Source organism: Oncorhynchus gorbuscha, linkage group LG19 (assembly GCF_021184085.1).
Source record: "Oncorhynchus gorbuscha isolate QuinsamMale2020 ecotype Even-year linkage group LG19, OgorEven_v1.0, whole genome shotgun sequence".
Taxonomy (NCBI): Eukaryota; Metazoa; Chordata; class Actinopteri; order Salmoniformes; family Salmonidae; genus Oncorhynchus; species Oncorhynchus gorbuscha.
The window spans coordinates 46,401,300-46,418,960 of record NC_060191.1 but is presented as its reverse complement, the minus strand read 5'-3'; the positions used below and the strand labels follow the sequence as shown (position 1 = coordinate 46,418,960).

Genomic DNA, 17,661 nt, shown 5'->3' with positions numbered 1-17,661 from the left:
TGTCTGTCCACATGGACAAGATCAACACTGGTCAGACACACACGCCAGACCCCAACGGGTCAGCTGGGAAAATGAATGACTCTACAACCCCTCAGGAGACAGGAAGTGAAGAACTGGAACAGGAAGTGACCGAACAGCCTGTTGACATGACAGCGACAAGCTGTGAGACGGGGAAGAGCTGTCCTCATAGGCCGGGAGACAGAGAAAAGAAGAGAAGAAAGGAAGAGAATGTGACGAGGGAGAGCTGGGAGGGGTCTGGGAGTGAAGGAAGGATAGACAGTGGTCAGAGGTCAGATATCCTGAGGATGGTGATGGACAGGAGGTTGAGAGGTCAGCTAACTGAAGACCAGGAGACAGGCTACCACACAGAGGAGGGTAGCAGCCCCGACCGGGACCATGGAGGGAGCAACTACCAGACAGACCAGGGAGGGAGCGATGGAGAGGACACATCTGCAGACAACAGCAAGATGGAGGGTGAGTAGAGAGGAACCCCACTTGAGACTTAAGATGCGTCCCAAATGGCACGCTCTGCTCTGGAGCACTAATTTTGACCAGGGCCCATATTCCCTATATAGTGAACTACTTTTGATCAGGGCCGTAGTAGAGCTCTAGTTAAAAGTAATAGGGAACAGGGTGCCGTTTTGGATGCAGCTCGCTCAATACCTCATCACTCTCTACAACCGTCATTGCTAGTATAAAACAGAGGCTGTGTTTATTAATATAATGTCTCTCTTCTATTTTCTCTCTTCTCAGATCAGGACGACTCGTGGGACCTGATCACCTGTTTCTGCCTGAAACCGTTCGCGGGTCGGCCCATGATAGAGTGTAGTGAGTGTGGCACCTGGGTGCACCTGTCCTGCGCTAAGATCCGCCGCACCCACGTTCCTGAAGTCTTCACTTGCCAGCCCTGCCGAGATGCCAAGACCAACATCAGACGGTCCAACCGGGCGCGGATCGCCTCCCGCAAACGTTTCAGTGACTAGAGAGCACCAGCTGGTTCATTGGCTGCGTCCAAATTGGCGGCCGGTAGCCTCGCGGTTAAGAGCATTGGGCCAGTACCCGAAACGTTGCTGGTTCGAATTCCCAAGGTGGAAAAATCTGCTGTTCTGCCCTTGAGCAAGGCAGTTAATTCCCATCAACAACTGCTCCCCCCAGGCACCGATGTCATTAAGGCAGCCCCCCGCACTTCTGATTCAGAAGGGTTGGGTTAAATGCACATTTCAGTTAAATACATTCAGTTGTGTAACTGACTAGGTACCACCCTTTCCTATTCCCTTTATAGTGAACTACTTTTGACCAGAGCCCTATGTAGGGAATAGGGTGCCATTTGGGACATTGACCACTAGTGAGCATCAAGTTCTTTGCTGGTCCATTCTGACACTCTGCACAAACCACCTCCAGCCACCAGGGTTGTGTTCAGTAAGACACACAGAACATGTCAATTATTGGAACAAGTCCAGGTAGTCCTCCCTGTTTCAGTCCTTTTTCTTCCGTTTTGTGCCTAACGAACACGACCCGGGACACTGCCATCAGCAACCAAGCCATGAGTCTACGGTCATGTTCCTCTGCTCAGACGTTGTAATCATCAACCAATGGTTGCGTACCACATCAACTGTGTCGTTGGGCACCAGATTATAACATATGTGGCCGGTTTCACAGACGATGCTTAAACTTAGTCCCAGACTAAAATGCCTGTTTGAGCTGTCTTAACTCAAAGCGACTTGCACATACTTATCTTAAAATAGCCGTATATTTAGCCTATAACAAAGCCGATTGCAAGAGGGAATAGAGCTACTCTAAGGACTAAATGGAAGTTTAAAGGAATCCTTCAAAGAGGCAGGTTTAACTTCTGCTTTGTACTGTTTGAGGGAGCAGGGACTATTTGGAATATCTAATGAAGACCAACCTGCACTACAGAGGCCAGCCAGACCAGTACTGGTGGATAGGAGTAATCCATTCAATTACTTAGATGAAATAGCTTTTTGAGACCGCTTTCGTATGTACAAAGAAAATGCATTGGAGGTAATATCTTTGCTTGAGCCTAGACTTTCCTCTCCATCTCAAAGAGGAAGGCCTTTACCCAATTCTCTCCAAGTTCTGATCACTTTGAGGTTTTTGGCATCTGGAAGAAACTGTCAGTGAAGAAACTGTAGAAAAGTTCAAAGTCTTCACATCAAGTTTCCTGATTCTGCTAGCCAAGCCAACTATAAAGAACAATTCTATGAATATGGGCACTTCCCAGGAGTGATTGGCTGTATAGATGGATGTCATGTTCCCTTCAAGTGTCCATCAACTCCTGATGCTGAGGAGTACAGGAATAGTAAGAACTGGTTTTCCATCAATGTTCAGGGTAATTTAGTTTTCAAACATTGTTGCAAGTTGGAAAAGTGCAACTCACAATTAAGGACTTTTTCCAACTCTTCATTGTGTGCTGTTTCAGAAAGGACGACATAGTGGACTACTTGGTGACAGTGGATATGGTCCGTGTAACTCTGTATTCACTCTATACATAAATCCCACAACAGCTGAGCAGCAAAGATACAACAGAGCTCATATCCGCGTGAGAGGGATGGTCGAGCGTATGTCTGGAGTATGGAAAAATATAATCCGGTGTTTACGCAATACACTTTGTTTCAAGCCAAGAAGATGCTGCAAGGTGGTCATTGCTACAGCTGTGTTGCACAACTACCTGAAGCAGCATTGCTGTCCTTATCCTCCAATGATCAAGCAGATGTGCCCATGGCTGAGGCAGGCAATGACCAATGAGGACTTGCACACAAGAGTTGCTTTCACATTGCAGCACTTCAACTAGATGAGATGCGTTTAAATATGGAATGTATTCATTGTGGCTTATTTTTGCTTTGAAAATGTTTGTTCGGTACAAAATTCAAATAGTGTGCAGCAAAATTAAACGAGTGACTAAACCAAGGCTGGTTTAAAATGTAGTTTGTGGTGATTAAAATACATGCACTCATGAATATCCAAATGACAAAACATTTTTTTTTTTACATATCGTTCACCATGGCTGGTAAGTCACAATTGTCTCGTTACTGTATCTATTTTGAATCATACCTCTCTCATCCAACTTCATATCCAATTCAACCTGTAGAATTCTCAGTTTCATTTCATGTTCTTCCTTCAGATTTTTCATTTTATACTCATGAAATTCTCTGGTTAACTTTTCATGCATGGTCATCTTCTTTGTTCTCTGCTGAAAGGTGGTGGCAGCATCTTCTCTCAGGGATGTGGAGGGTACACACTCACTGTGTACTGGCTCTTCCGACCTGTTCACATTCCTTTCCTCTAGAAAAATAACACTGTTTAGAAGCACAAATAAACTCACATGGTCTCCTTTCATTCTAAGGACCATGTGAGTTTATTGACACAGACAGTGGAATATATTTACCAAAGGAAGTAACCAATTTACTTTCTTGGTATCTACCATTTGTGCTCAGTTTTTCATCTGAACTGTCCAAATGGTCATCTGGTATACCATCCAGAGGTTGGTCATCATCTGGTATACCATCCAGAGGTTGGTCATCGTCTGGTATACCATCCAGAGGTTGGTCATCGTCTGGTATACCATCCAGAGGTTGGTCATCATCTGGTATACCATCCAGAGGTTGGTCATCATCTGGTATACCATCCAGAGGTTGGTCATCATCTGGTATACCATCCAGAGGTTGGTCATCGTCTGGTATACCATCCAGAGGTTGGTCATCGTCTGGTATACCATCCAGAGGTTGGTCATCGTCTGGTATACCATCCAGAGGTTGGTCATCGTCTGGTATACCATCCAGAGGTTGGTCATCGTCTGGTATACCATCCAGAGGTTGGTCATCGTCTGGTATACCATCCAGAGGTTGGTCATCATGTGGTATACCATCCAGAGGTTGGTCATCGTCTGGTATACCATCCAGAGGTTGCTGGTGCTCTATTATTCCAGACAGCAAGTCACTAAATTCATCAGTCTTGTCTTTTTTTTGGTGGTCCACCACCAGTAGTAAATCACTCTCTTCTGATCTCTACATTCTAAAGACAGTTTAAGGTTCTTCCACAGTGTCGTTAAATGCAGATATCATTCATTATAAGTGATGTCACAAAAATATATGAGAAATGTGAAATACTGATAATAATGACGATACTCACCTGAAGTTGTACTCTTCTTGTGGTTACATTTTACTTAGCATTGAATTCACTAAAAATTGCTACCCAACCATAATTTCTTTTGCTCAGTAGCAGTAACATGGTTTTTACTTTCAATAACTGGATGGTTTGACAAAATTTGTTTTAGTCACATTTTTTCATACTCACTAAAGTTTTTTGAACGAATTATTTTTGCCTCTGCCATTGTTTTTCTGAAGATTCACACCAGTAATGGTGTTTTCTATTCCATTCTGGGGGTTTTATGAGCACCATTAGACCAACAGCATGAGCTCATACTTAACCTAATCAGGCTTAACCCAGGTGTTCTCATTTAGGCTTACCTTACTCCAGGACTCTGACTTACTAAGCCAAATTTAAGCTACATTCATGAAAGCTACTTAAATGGCCTAGTTTAACTAGTACACATTAAGGCCTACTCCCGGCTTAATCTAAGGCCCGTCTGTGAAACCGGCCCATGATGTCGCTAGCTGATACTTAAAATACCTATCCAGGCATTGTAAGATCCTACCACTGTCTCCAGAACTGTACAATGTCCATCCATTCACAGACAATCATGTCTTCTCAGGAAGGAATGAGGGGCTACAGGAGAGGGAATGGGGGGATAGAGTGAGGGCAGGGGTGAAAGATGGATGTGGTTGGTAACCATCTGCTGAACATAACTTCTTCTCACATGCTAATCTCATTTACCCCCACCTGTCCCTTCATCTCTCCATCCACCCTTTCCTTCATTACTCCCTCCCTCCACCCATCTCTTCATTGATACATCACTGAACCTAAAAGGGCTTGCATTGGCTCATCTACACTAGTATGTTCACTACTTAGTGTTGTACTATGTAAGGAATAGGGTGCCATTTGAGACACATGGACAGGTTTCTGAAGACTGCTTTCTCAAAATAGGCTGTCATGCCAGCTGTCAGTTGTATAATTATACAGTTCCCAGTGGACTTTTTTTAACCTTTATTTAACCAGGTAGGCAAGTTGAGAACAAGTTCTCATTTACAATTGCTACCTGGCCAAGATAAAGCAAAGCAGTTTGACAGATACAACGACACAGAGTTACACATGGAGTAAACCAAACATACAGTCAATAATACAGTATAAACAAGTCTATATACAATGTGAGCACATGAGGTGAGAAGGGAGGTAAAGGCAAAAAAGGCCATGGTGGCAAAGTAAATACAATATAGCAAGTAAAACACTGGAATGGTAGTTTTGCAATGGAAGAATGTGCAAAGTAGAAATAAAAATAATGGGGTGCAAAGGAGCAAAATAAATAAATAAAATACAGTTGGGAAAGAGGTAGTTGTTTGGGCTAAATTATAGGTGGGCTATGTACAGGGGCAGTAATCTCTGAGCTGCTCTGACAGTTGGTGCTTAAAGCTAGTGAGGGAGATAAGTGTTTCCAGTTTCAGAGATTTTTGTAGTTTGTTCCAGTCATTGGCAGCAGAGAACTGGAAGGAGAGGCGGCCAAAGAAAGAATTGGTTTTGGGGGTGACTAGAGAGATATACCTGCTGGAGCGTGTGCTACAGGTGGGAGATGCTATGGTGAACAGCGAGCTGAGATAAGAGGGGACTTTACCTAGCAGGGTCTTGTAGATGACATGGAGCCAGTGGGTTTGGCGACGAGTATGAAGCGAGGGCCAGCCAACGAGAGCGTACAGGTCGCAATGGTGGGTAGTATATGGGGCTTTGGTGACAAAACAGATTGCACTGTGATAGACTGCATCCAATTTGTTGAGTAGGGTATTGGAGGCTATTTTGTAAATGACATCGCCAAAGTCGAGGATTGGTAGGATGGTCAGTTTTACAAGGGTATGTTTGGCAGCATGAGTGAAGGATGCTTTGTTGCGAAATAGGAAGCCAATTTGATATGGGTCTGGAAGGAGAGTTTACAGTCTAACCAGACACCTAAGTATTTGTAGTTGTCCACGTATTCTAAGTCAGAGTCGTCCAGAGTAGTGATGTTGGACAGGCGGGTAGGTGCAGGTAGCGATCGGTTGAAGAGCATGCATTTAGTTTTACTTGTATTTTAGAGCAATTGGAGGCCACGGAAGGAGAGTTGTATGGCATTGAAGCTTGCCTGGAGGGTTGTTAACACAGTGTCCAAAGAAGGGCCGGAAGTATACAGAATGGTGTCGTCTGCGTAGAGGTGGATCAGAGACTCACCAGCAGCAAGAGCGACCTCATTGATGTATACAGAGAAGAGAGTCGGTCCAAGAATTGAACCCTGTGGCACCCCCATAGAGACTGCCAGAGGTCCGGACAGCAGACCCTCCGATTTGACACACTGAACTCTATCAGAGAAGTAGTTGATGAACCAGGCGAGGCAATTATTTGAGAAACCAAGGCTGTCGAGTCTGCCAATGAGGATGTGGTGATTGACAGAGTCGAAAGCCTTGGCCAGATCAATGAATACGGCTGCACAGTAATGTTTCTTATCGATGGCGGTTAAGATATCGTTTAGGACCTTGAGCGTGGCTGAGGTGCACCCATGACCAGCTCTGAAACCAGATTGCATAGATGCCTGGCACTCTTCCAAACACGTTATGTACACAGTGCTCATAGCATTAAGAACACCTTCCTAATATTGAGTTGCTGTTGAGCATGAAAAACCCAGCAGCGTTGCAGTTCTTGACACAAACCGGTGTGCCTGGCACCTACTGCCATAGCCCATTCAAAGGCACCTAAATCTATTGCAGGTGTTCATAATGTTTTGTACACTGTATATCAGATGGTAAACCTTTAGTAAGATGTAAATAGCTCACTTTTTTTAAAGAGTTGTTTATTATATGTGACACATGCAGTAATAAAGGTCAAGGACTAACTCGTTAGTCTCATTGTTATTCTGTTTACATAATTACATATTATTTTCACAAGTACCTTGTACACAACATCAGTCACCAGACCAGATAATGTGGTTTGGTCTTGTTTTAATGGAGCAAAGCATCACGATCATTAAGCATGTAATCTTCTAGTGTCCATTTAAGCAGCCGATCTCCAGCACAACTACTCTATGTTCCGGTCAGCTGCCACACAACTGATGATCACATAGGTTGATCTCTGCACACATGAAATCAGCTCCAGGTATCTGAGATGTCTTAAGGCAGGCATGGTTTATTTACATTCAAATATTTGACAGTAAAGTGATAGGTTCAAATCTCCAAGCCTCCTTGACAAAAGCAGAAGGTTCCTCCACCACTTATCTATGCAGTCTCAATTGCCCTTCACCACTTACCCTACCCAGACCAGTCCTTCACCACAAACTACAGTTTGTCTCAGGACTTCTATATCTGACATCCTGAACCAGCTAGCCACCCCCTGTGTGTTAAGTGCTAGCTACTCCTCTGGCCTCATGGCTGGTACGTCCAGTCCGTTGTCTCTGACGTAGGGCAGGACAGCGTCGGTGTAGAACATCTCCAGCTTGACCAGCGTGTCGTCCCAGAACGTAGGGTCAAAGGTCACAGGGATGATGGCTGTTTCCTTCAGGGTGAACACCACTAGGTCAGCCTGGGTTAACCCTGTCACCGCCAGCTGGCACTGGATCTGGGTGTAGTAGGTGTGGTCTGGTTTCAGATGGTACCTCACCTGTAGAGGACAGAAGAAGAAGAATTGGGAAGCACTGCTAGAATACACTAGTAGGTAGATCTTTATAGATTGAAGGTGCTCTTTGGTTAAGGGGTTAACTGGTCACAAGGCAGGGCACTCTTCATTTAATTAAAATGTCTTTATTATGATAATATGTTAGAACAAAAAAAATCTATCTTGGCATAACCTGCGTCAGGGTGTACAATGATACAACAAACATGTCCTAACCAACCTGTCCCACGCCCAGGTCCTGTATCGTCAGGCAGAAGGCTGGGTCCTCTCTACAGGCCTGGGCTACAGTGTTCAGACGGTGCTTGTAGGGACACTTGACCTCCAGGCAGAGCAGCCGCTGGCCGGTCCTCTGGTCCTCTACAATGCCGTCAGGGCTGCCTGCAAGCCAGGGGCGCTTGGGGTCGATGAATAGGCCACACTCCTGCACCCTCACCGCCCGGCCCAGGGCCTTGCTCTTCAGGCTCTGATATCTGAAAAGAGATGAGATTGTAATGTATTCATCTCAGAGGGGAAATTAGTTTGTCATCCTTACAGCCATAGAAAACCCAGGTGGTTGGTGGACCTTAATTGGGAAGGACGGGCTTGTGGTAATGACTGGAGTGGAATGGGTGGATTGATAAAACACACGGCTTTATGCCATTCCATTTGTGCCGTTCCAGCAATTATTATGAGCCGCCCTACCCATTTAAAACAATCGCAGGACATTTAGAGTAAATACATAAATGATACCTCTGCACGGCCTCGGCCTCCCGCTCAATGCCCCAGTTCATGGCGCGGGTTTTGAAGTTGGTGCCACGGCCGGTGATGGCAGCCAGATAGGAAGCAGGCGGGGTCTGGCTCTGGCCAGTGACGAAGCGGCTGTGGGCGAGGCTGTGAGCGATGGACGCTGTAATGCGGTTCCGACGCCAGGCGAACCAACTGGGGTTCTCTCTCTGGCCCCGGGTCTGGAGCTCCACCGCCTCCACAACGCCACCCTCCATCTTCTGACCTAACCCCAGAGGCATGGCTTCGGGCCTGGGGGGAGAGACCATGGAGCTCCCCCCAACCTGGTTGGTCCTGGGGGGAGAGACCATGGAGCTCCCCCCAACCTGGTTGGTCCTGGGAGGAGAGACCACGGAGCTCCCCCCAACCTGGTTGGTCCTGGGAGGAGAGACCACGGAGCTCCCCCCAACCTGGTTGGTCCTGGGGGGAGAGACCACGGAGCTCCCCCCAACCTGGTTGTTCCAGGGAGGAGAGACCACGGAGCTCCCCCCAACCTGGTTGGTCCTGGGAGGAGCGACCACGGAGCTCTCCCCAACCTGGTTGGTCCTGGGAGGAGAGACCACGGAGCTCCCCCCAACCTGGTTGGTCCTGGGAGGAGAGACCACGGAGCTCCCCCCAACCTGGTTGGTCCTGGGGGGAGAGACCACGGAGCTCCCCCCAACCTGGTTGTTCCAGGGAGGAGAGACCACGGAGCTCCCCCAACCTGGTTGGTCCTGGGAGGAGACCACGGAGCTCTCCCCAACCTGGTTGGTCCTGGGAGGAGAGACCACTGAGCTCCCCCCAACCTGGTTGGTCCTGGGAGGAGAGACCACGGAGCTCTCCCCAACCTGGTTGGTCCTGGGAGGAGAGACCATGGAGCTCCCCCCAACCTGGTTGGTCCTGGGGGGAGAGACCAAAGGCTTATCCCTGACCTGGCTGCTCTTGACAGGGCTATGACTATGCTGATGGGCCTCAGGATTCTTCTCTAGGATGATATCTGGATGATATCTGACAGTAGGGATGTTCTTTTTGGCGTAACGTGTATCTGTGGTCTTTGCTCCTGCTCCCCTGGCCTGGCTGGCTGTGGCTCTGGTGGTCCCGGAGGCTGGGGTCTTCACAGTGGCTGACCACCTTGCTGAGTCCCCTGAGCCATCAGAGGGGGTTAGGGTGGAACCTTTGTTGATATGCATCTGTGCTGGGGGGCTATTTGAGACAGATGCAACCACTGAGCTGTCACGGTGAGAGCCGTCCTGGCTTATCTTGGTGGGAGTCATTGTTCGGCGAGTTTCAACAAGTTAGAAGGATTCTGTAAATTCTAAATAAAATAGAGCAGTAAGATACTTTTACATATAAAAATATGTCCCATTCCTAAAGTTGTGTGTGTGTGTGTGTGGACCTGAAATCGCCAAAAGTCCCCACAAGGATAGTAAAACAAGGGTAGTTCTACCTTGTGGGGACATTTCCCACATCCCCATGAGGACAAAGGCTATTTTAATCTTAGGGGTTAGGTTTACGATTAGGGTTAAAATTAGGGTTTGGTTAAGTTACAGGTTAGGGTAAAGGTTTAGGGAAAATAGGATTTTGAATGGGAATTAATTTTAGGTCCCTACGGGCTATCAAGTGTGTTAGTGGTTTACAGTCTGTCTGTAACTAATGATACCCATTTAATCTCTCCCTCCCTCCCTCCGAGTCTGTATGTGGTGATTGAGTAATCCATTTACAACGTAAAGAGCTTGTGAACCTGTACATCACCGAGGCCAAACTTCCTGCCATCCAGGACCTCTATACCAGGCGGTGTCAGAGGCAGTCCCTAAACATTGTCAAAGACTCCAGCCACACTAGTCATAGACTTCTCTCTGCTACTGCACATTGACTCTGTACCGGTACCCCCTGTTTATAGCCTCCACATTGACTCTGAACTGGTACCCCCTGTTTATAGCCTCCACATTGACTCTGAACTGGTACCCCCTGTTTATAGCCTCCACATTGACTCTGTACCGGTACCCCTGTTTATAGCCTCCACATTGACTCTGTACCGGTACCCCTGTTTATAGCCTCCACATCGACTCTGAACTGGTACCCCCTGTTTATAGCCTCCACATTGACTCTGAACTGGTACCCCTGTTTATAGCCTCCACATTGACTCTGTACCGGTACCCCTGTTTATAGCCTCCACATTGACTCTGTACCGGTACCCCTGTTTATAGCCTCCACGTTGACTCTGAACTGGTACCCCCTGTTTATAGCCTCCACATTGACTCTGAACTGGTACCCCTGTTTATAGCCTCCACATTGACTCTGAACTGGTACCCCTGTTTATAGCCTCCACATTGACTCTGTACCGGTACCCCTGTTTATAGCCTCCACATTGACTCTGTACCGGTACCCCATTGACTGTTTATAGTTTATAGCCCACATTGACTCTGAACTGGTACCCCTGTTTATAGCCTCCACATTGACTCTGAACTGGTACCCCTGTTTATAGCCTCCACATTGACTCTGAACTGGTACCCCCTGTTTATAGCCTCCACATTGACTCTGAACTGGTACCCCTTGTTTATAGCCTCCACATTGACTCTGAACTGGTACCCCTGTTTATAGCCTCCACATTGACTCTGAACTGGTACCCCTGTTTATAGACTCTCTGGTACCCCTGTTTATAGCCTCCATTGACTCTGAACTGGTACCCCCTGTTTATAGCCTCCACATTGACTCTGTACCGGTACCCCTGTTTATAGCCTCCACATTGACTCTGTACCGGTACCCCTGTTTATAGCCTCCACATTGACTCTGTTCCGGTACCCCTGTTTATAGCCTCCACATTGACTCTGAACTGGTACCCCTGTTTATAGCCTCCACATTGACTCTGAACTGGTACCCCCTGTTTATAGCCTCCACATTGACTCTGTACCGGTACCCCTGTTTATAGCCTCCACATTGACTCTGTACCGGTACCCCTGTTTATAGCCTCCACATTGACTCTGAACTGGTACCCCTGTTTATAGCCTCCACATTGACTCTGAACTGGTACCCCTGTTTATAGCCTCCACATTGACTCTGAACTGGTACCCCCTGTTTATAGCCTCCACATTGACTCTGAACTGGTACCCCCTGTTTATAGCCCCACTATTGTTATTTACTGCTGCTCCTTAATTCTTTTTTTCTTAGCTCTTACCTTTTTAGGTATTTTCTGAAAACTGCATTGTTGGTTAAGGGCTTGTAAGTAAGCATTTCACTGTAAGGTCTACCTACACCTGTTGTATTCGGCGCATGTGACAAATACAATTTGATCTGATCCTCTTTTACAGTGCCCCTCCACTGGCCAGTTCACAGATCAGTAAATATCCGTAGCAGGTGGTGTACAGTGGGGGTTAAACTAGGGCTATGTAATGGGGAATGCATTCCCTGAACTGAACAGTTCTGCAGGTGAGGGATCAGGGTTCACATCACCGCCGGCACGTGAGGAGACTACTTGTAGACTGTGTCCCAACTGGCACCGTACTCCCTTTATAGTGCACTACTTTTGATCAGGGCCTATAGGGCTCTGGCCAAAAGTCGTGCACTATAACATTATAGGGTGCCACTTGGGACGCAAAGATGAATTTCTGCGGTTGAGGGGCTGACTCTCGAGTCCTGATGGCTTGGATTTATACTGAAATGACCAAACAAGCAACAAATTCTATGCAAGGTAGGTAATGGACATGAGACTCACCCTATAGCAAGCTGGCCAGACATGAGGCATGCACAGAGGTACAGAGAGAGTCAATCTACATACTGAGTAACTCTGAGTTGAGAGAACATGGAAGTCACAACGGAGGTATTTAAACCCCCTATTGTGTGACTTCAACTGTTCTCAGAACAACAGTGTATTAGGGGGCCAACCCCAACAGAGGCTGTTTCTTAAATTGCACCCTATTAGGGCCCTGGTCAAAAGTAGTGCACTACAAAAAGAATAGAGTGCCATTTGGAACTAATTTAGACACTGGGAGGATCTGCTCCATCCTGACAGAACAAGATTATGGGAGGGGTTTGGGAGAGTCTTTGTTAACATACTCCAAATGTCTTTGTTTGATCATTACGAGCCTCATTGACTTTAGCTTCTGTTCAACTGTCTGTTTGCTGCTCTAATGGTCTTCTGTTTTTGCTTAGCTCCTCCCCGCCCACGAAACAGAATTTACTGGATAGTATTTCTGAAGTGTTGGAGAGAAGGGTGAGGGTTCAGAGTCAGACGTACAAACGAGCCCTACTAAAAGCATGACCATAATCTAGAATTAAGACAGGGACTAATAGGGAGTAAGGACATTGATGGGTAGCAGGTTGCAAGTATAGTACAGACGAAGTAGTAGTAGACAATTCATTTCCTGGGAGAGATCTTTCAGATTTCATCTGAAATGGCACCCTATTCCCTTTTTAACACTGTACTTTTTGACTAGAGCCCTTTGTAGGTAATAGGATGCCATTTTGGATGTAACCATACTCGATCCCTCCCCCTGGCAGGCCTGTGTAGTTGCCCAGACAAGGCAGGGGAGCCTGTGAGGCAAAATCATGTGTGGAGCTAGACTAATAATAATAACTTAGATTTTTATGGCAATGCACAGCTCCACACACTCACCGGGTAGTACAGAGGCTTAGGCCACATTCACGTCATGGAGGAACGACTTGTCTACTTCGGAGGAACGACTTGGAGCGTTCACATGCTCAGAGCTCCGAAGGAACGCAATAACTATTCTCACCACTGACAGCCGAAATGTTTGTTGCCACTTTCAGTGGTGGATGACATCAGAGCTCAACGGAGCTCAACGAGGAAAGATCGGGGATGACATCAGAGCTCAACGGGGAAAGATCGGGGATGACATCAGAGCTCAACGGGGAAAGATCGGGGACCAGAGGTCATCCAAGTTTTATAGTCGTAATTACAAGTTGGAGGGGCGTATTGTCAGTGCCGTGTATACCCCCCCCCCCCAAGCAGACACCGTGACAGCTCTCAAATAACTACACTGGACTTTGTGCAAACTATAAACCGCATATCCTGAGGCCACATTTATTGTACCTGGGGACATTAATAAAAGAAACCTGAGGAAAACACTCCCGAAATTCTATCAACACATCTGTGCTACACGCAGGGAGAATATGCTTGACCATTGTTACTTTCCCCTCCGAGAACGGCTACAAGGACCTCCCCCGCCTTCCCTTTGGCAAATCAGATCACACCTCCATCCTGCTCCTCCCCGCCTATAGGCAGAAACTTAAGCAGAAAGCACCCGTGGTAAGGACTGTTCAATGTTGCAGATATGACAGATGGTTCAAGCACATGCATGCCGAATCGTGGGGGGTTATCCATACGGATCGCGGATCAACTAGGGTCCGTTACACCACTACCAAATATACACTGTTGCTTACAAAGAAGTTGCTTACCAAGAGTTGCTTACCAAGAAGGCAGTGAATGTTCCTAAATGGCCTGAGTTACAGTTTTGACTTAACCCTTCTGCTGTGTTCAGGTCGAATTGGGCCGATTTACGAGTTCTCTCTTAGTTCATTTAATCTGATTGTAATAAGGTTACATGACTTTGTCCACACAGGACATCTGAACACACAAAATACATTTTGATGATGTTCATAACATTTTTGGTGTTTTATTTAACTTTTGTACACCTATGGTGTACCCGGTCCGGTCATTAGAAATGAATGGGTGAGACTACAATTAGTGTATAAAATTTAGTTCAGGCCCATTCATCAGATGGACACACTTCCTCTCCCAGACCCCCACATGCATGTGTTTGAGCGCACACACACCTCACTCCCCTTCTTGGCTTCCATGTCAACCCCCACGGGAACCTTTCCCCAATAGAATCTTCCCCCACGGGAACCACACCTATTGGTATTCTCACAAACAATCGCAACATTGTTTCAATAACACATCTAACTTTTCTTGCAGCTCTGGTATATAAAGCTTTTTTGAGGTCATGCTCAAATTCATGCATAATTCATTCTGTGGCAGCATAATGATCAAACAATATACTGTATGTGAGGCTCTTGATCATATCTTTGATCATGACACTGGCGAGGAGGAAAGTCCTTGTTAAACTTTGACACAAAGTCGTCTGTGATAAATAGCACACTATGTTTAATCTGTATTTGTTATAGTCAACAAAATCCATAATCCATGGATTTTTTTAAAACTAAAAAACGAGTTGTATGAGCTCAGATCAATGAGGCCTACAGGCCATAAATAGCAAATAGAAGTTTCAAAATGTGTAATGTTCACAAGAACTTAAATTGATACAAAGATCTAACACAACATTAGGTGATAATATATGTATTATTATGGATTTATAATCTGCTATAATGGGGCGGTCATTTTGGACCGGGAACACAGAATTAATTAACATGAAACGACCACGACAGGGAGGTTAAATCTACTTGAAAATCTATGGCAAAACCTGAAAATGTTTTTCTAGCAATGATCATGTCACGACTTCCGCCGAGGTTGGCTCTCCTGCCCGTTCGGGCTGTGCTCGGCGGTCGTCGTCACCGTCCTATTAGCCACTACCGATCCCTTTTCGGTTATCTGTTGGTTTTGTCTGATTGTTTTCACCTGTGTGTTAGTTAATTAGTATCTGTATATAATGTAGGTTGTCCCGCCCTTGTTTTGTGCGGGATTGTTTGTTTTTGTAATTTCGGCTGTCGGTGTTTTTGTGTTTTATTTCTCCGGTTTGTCTGTTATTTCCTGTTTTGGATATTTTTCACCCTGTTTGTATTTTTGGGTTGTCCGTGGTTTTTGTTGTTCACCGGAGAATAAACCTCTATTCATTATTTGCTCTCTGCGCCTGATTCCACCCACCTTGACTAGTCGTGACAGATCAACAACCTGTCAAATTCAGAGCTTGAATATTTTTGGGGGAATAATGGCTAAATGTTGCACAATCCAGGTGTGGAAAGCTCTTAGATTTACCCAGAAAGACTCAGCTGTAATCTCTGCCAAAGGTGCTTCTACAAAGTATTGACTCACGGGTATGATATTTCTCTATTTAATTTTCAATACATTTGAAAAAATGTCAAAAATATATATATTTAATCAATTCTGAATTTTAGCTGTAACACAACTAAATGTGGAATAAATCAAAGGGTATGAATACTTTCTGAAGGCTCTGTAGAACCCTCTGTAGAAAGGGTTTTTACATAGAACCCAAGAGTTCTACCTGGAACCAAAAAGTTTATTCAAAGGGTTCTCCTATGGGGACAGCCGAAGAACCTTTAGGTTCTAGATAGTACCCTTTTTCTAAGAGTGTAAGAGTCGAGGAACAGAAACTATACACACATTACATTCTGTTCCTTTTTCGACCGCAAGGTGAGCTAAATGGTCTTGATTAATCTGGAGTGGTGTGATAGAATAATCCAAGCTAATTGTGTGTTTAAAGGGTTGTTTGGCCGTTTCAAACTAATAGTTTTAGAATACAGCAGACCTGTGTCATCATTGTCCTACTCTACTTTTCTACTAAAATACTGGGCAGAATAGTATTCCACAAAATGAAATTGTTGCTTACCCGACGAAGTTCTGTCTAGTCGAGAGTTCAAAAGCGGAATTGAAAGCTACTGCATGAGTCACTATCTCATGACAAACACGTCAGATTCATCCTATTGGCTTGCTGCTGCTGCTCTGTGTGTGTGTGTGTGTGTGTGTGTGTGTGTGTGTGTGTGTGTGTGTGTGTGTGCGTGCGTGTGTGTGTGAGAGTCGGGCATGCCCTGAACATGTCTAGTGTCAGAGTCGCGTTAAAAACAACTCGAAACTCGGACATTTCGGGCCTCTTTCTAGAGCTCCGACTTTCCGAAGTAATGATTTGACCTCGTTTTTTTCCGAGTTCCCAGTTGTCTTGAAAGCAGCAAGTGAGACAAAATACATAGTCCTGTGTAAATCTGTATTAGGCTATACATCTTTATTACGCTATAATAACCATATTACTGCATCTCCTAACCATTTTATGAATAACAGGATTTAAAAAACAATTAATGTTCCTGAATAAATTATTTAAAAAATAAGTTTTTCAGGGCTGCCAATTTTTGAAGAAAGCTTTTGGATTGAGATTTGCTTTGTGAATTTCATTGCCCCTTGACACAATCCCTAGAATGGGGGTCCTCCCCCAGGAAGATGTTACTGTTTTAAAGCCAATTTCCTGCAAATCAATGTATTTTGAGGCCTATAACCATAGTGTACTATTAGGTGTATTCAGGATGCTTTGAACTCAAAATTATGCTCATATTTTTCCCACATATTTTTTAGGTGGTTTGACACATTATTCAGACAGTAATGAAATGGGATAGGGAGACAGGCAAATGCTAGAAACAGTGGGAAGGTTGGAAGCAGGGACTGATCTCTGTTCTCAGGTGGAAAGTTGTATGAGACACATACCTGGGAGTGTTACCTCTACAACAAGGCTCTGCACAGGAACTGTAAATATGAATGGTGGATGGCAGTGGGGAACCAAATCATAGATTGCAGTCTGCTTGTCCATAGACTGCTTTCAAGGTCAGGACACAAACATTTTATACTTTGTCATTGGGTAAACTCTCCCTTTAAAATAGGAGTGGAAGAAAATCCTGCATGCTCTCCAGGAGGGTTGGCCACCCCAGATCTATGTTTCCCAAGTGCTGGGTGTTTGAAAATGTTCTTGTTATAACAATTCATTTCTCAAGATCACACAGCCTTCAAGAAAAGTCTAATGAATATCAATGTTCAGGTGGTTTATGTCTACTAGTTGAAGATCCTTGCCATCATCTTACTCAACATAGACAAAATATTATGCGTTTATGAGTTGTGAGTCACCCTACCATCTCTGTCTAGCATGTGCACAATACTAAAATGTAAAAAATTACATTTGATACCTGGAGCGTTTAATATTCTGTGCTTATTTGTATGATTTATTCAAAACTGACCATAAATGGCTGCAAAAATGCTTAGCCTCATATAATTCATATTCAAAGACACAAGTATGCATCAGATTTCAAATATGAAATTACTCTGGCAAAATTGTGATAATAAAATAATTGTAGGGAATAACAGTAGTGTTCTTGCTGAGAATCACAGTAATTACTCTATTTTAACCCATTGTTAAGAATTTGAATTGTTCCACTGATCAGATTAAATAAAGTAAATAGCTA

The 17,661-nt window shown here is 45.0% G+C and overlaps 2 protein-coding genes across 2 annotated transcripts; one reads left to right on the top strand and one right to left on the bottom strand.

Annotated features, from left to right (window-relative positions):
* The first annotated feature begins 8 nt into the window (after positions 1-8).
* Positions 9-3,595, top strand: LOC124005431 (PHD finger protein 23B-like). Its single transcript, XM_046314697.1, has 2 exons — positions 9-474; positions 754-3,595. The coding sequence occupies exons 1-2, from the start codon at positions 12-14 to the stop codon at positions 981-983; spliced, it is 693 nt and encodes a 230-aa protein (XP_046170653.1). The 5' UTR covers positions 9-11; the 3' UTR covers positions 984-3,595.
* Positions 3,596-6,569: 2,974 nt separating this feature from the next.
* Positions 6,570-16,190, bottom strand: LOC124004912 (flocculation protein FLO11-like). Its single transcript, XM_046313728.1, has 4 exons — positions 16,050-16,190; positions 8,494-9,820; positions 7,985-8,234; positions 6,570-7,752 (listed from the first exon to the last, which is right to left on the bottom strand). The coding sequence occupies exons 2-4, from the start codon at positions 9,777-9,779 to the stop codon at positions 7,504-7,506; spliced, it is 1,785 nt and encodes a 594-aa protein (XP_046169684.1). The 5' UTR covers positions 9,780-9,820; positions 16,050-16,190; the 3' UTR covers positions 6,570-7,503.
* Positions 16,191-17,661: the final 1,471 nt, after the last annotated feature.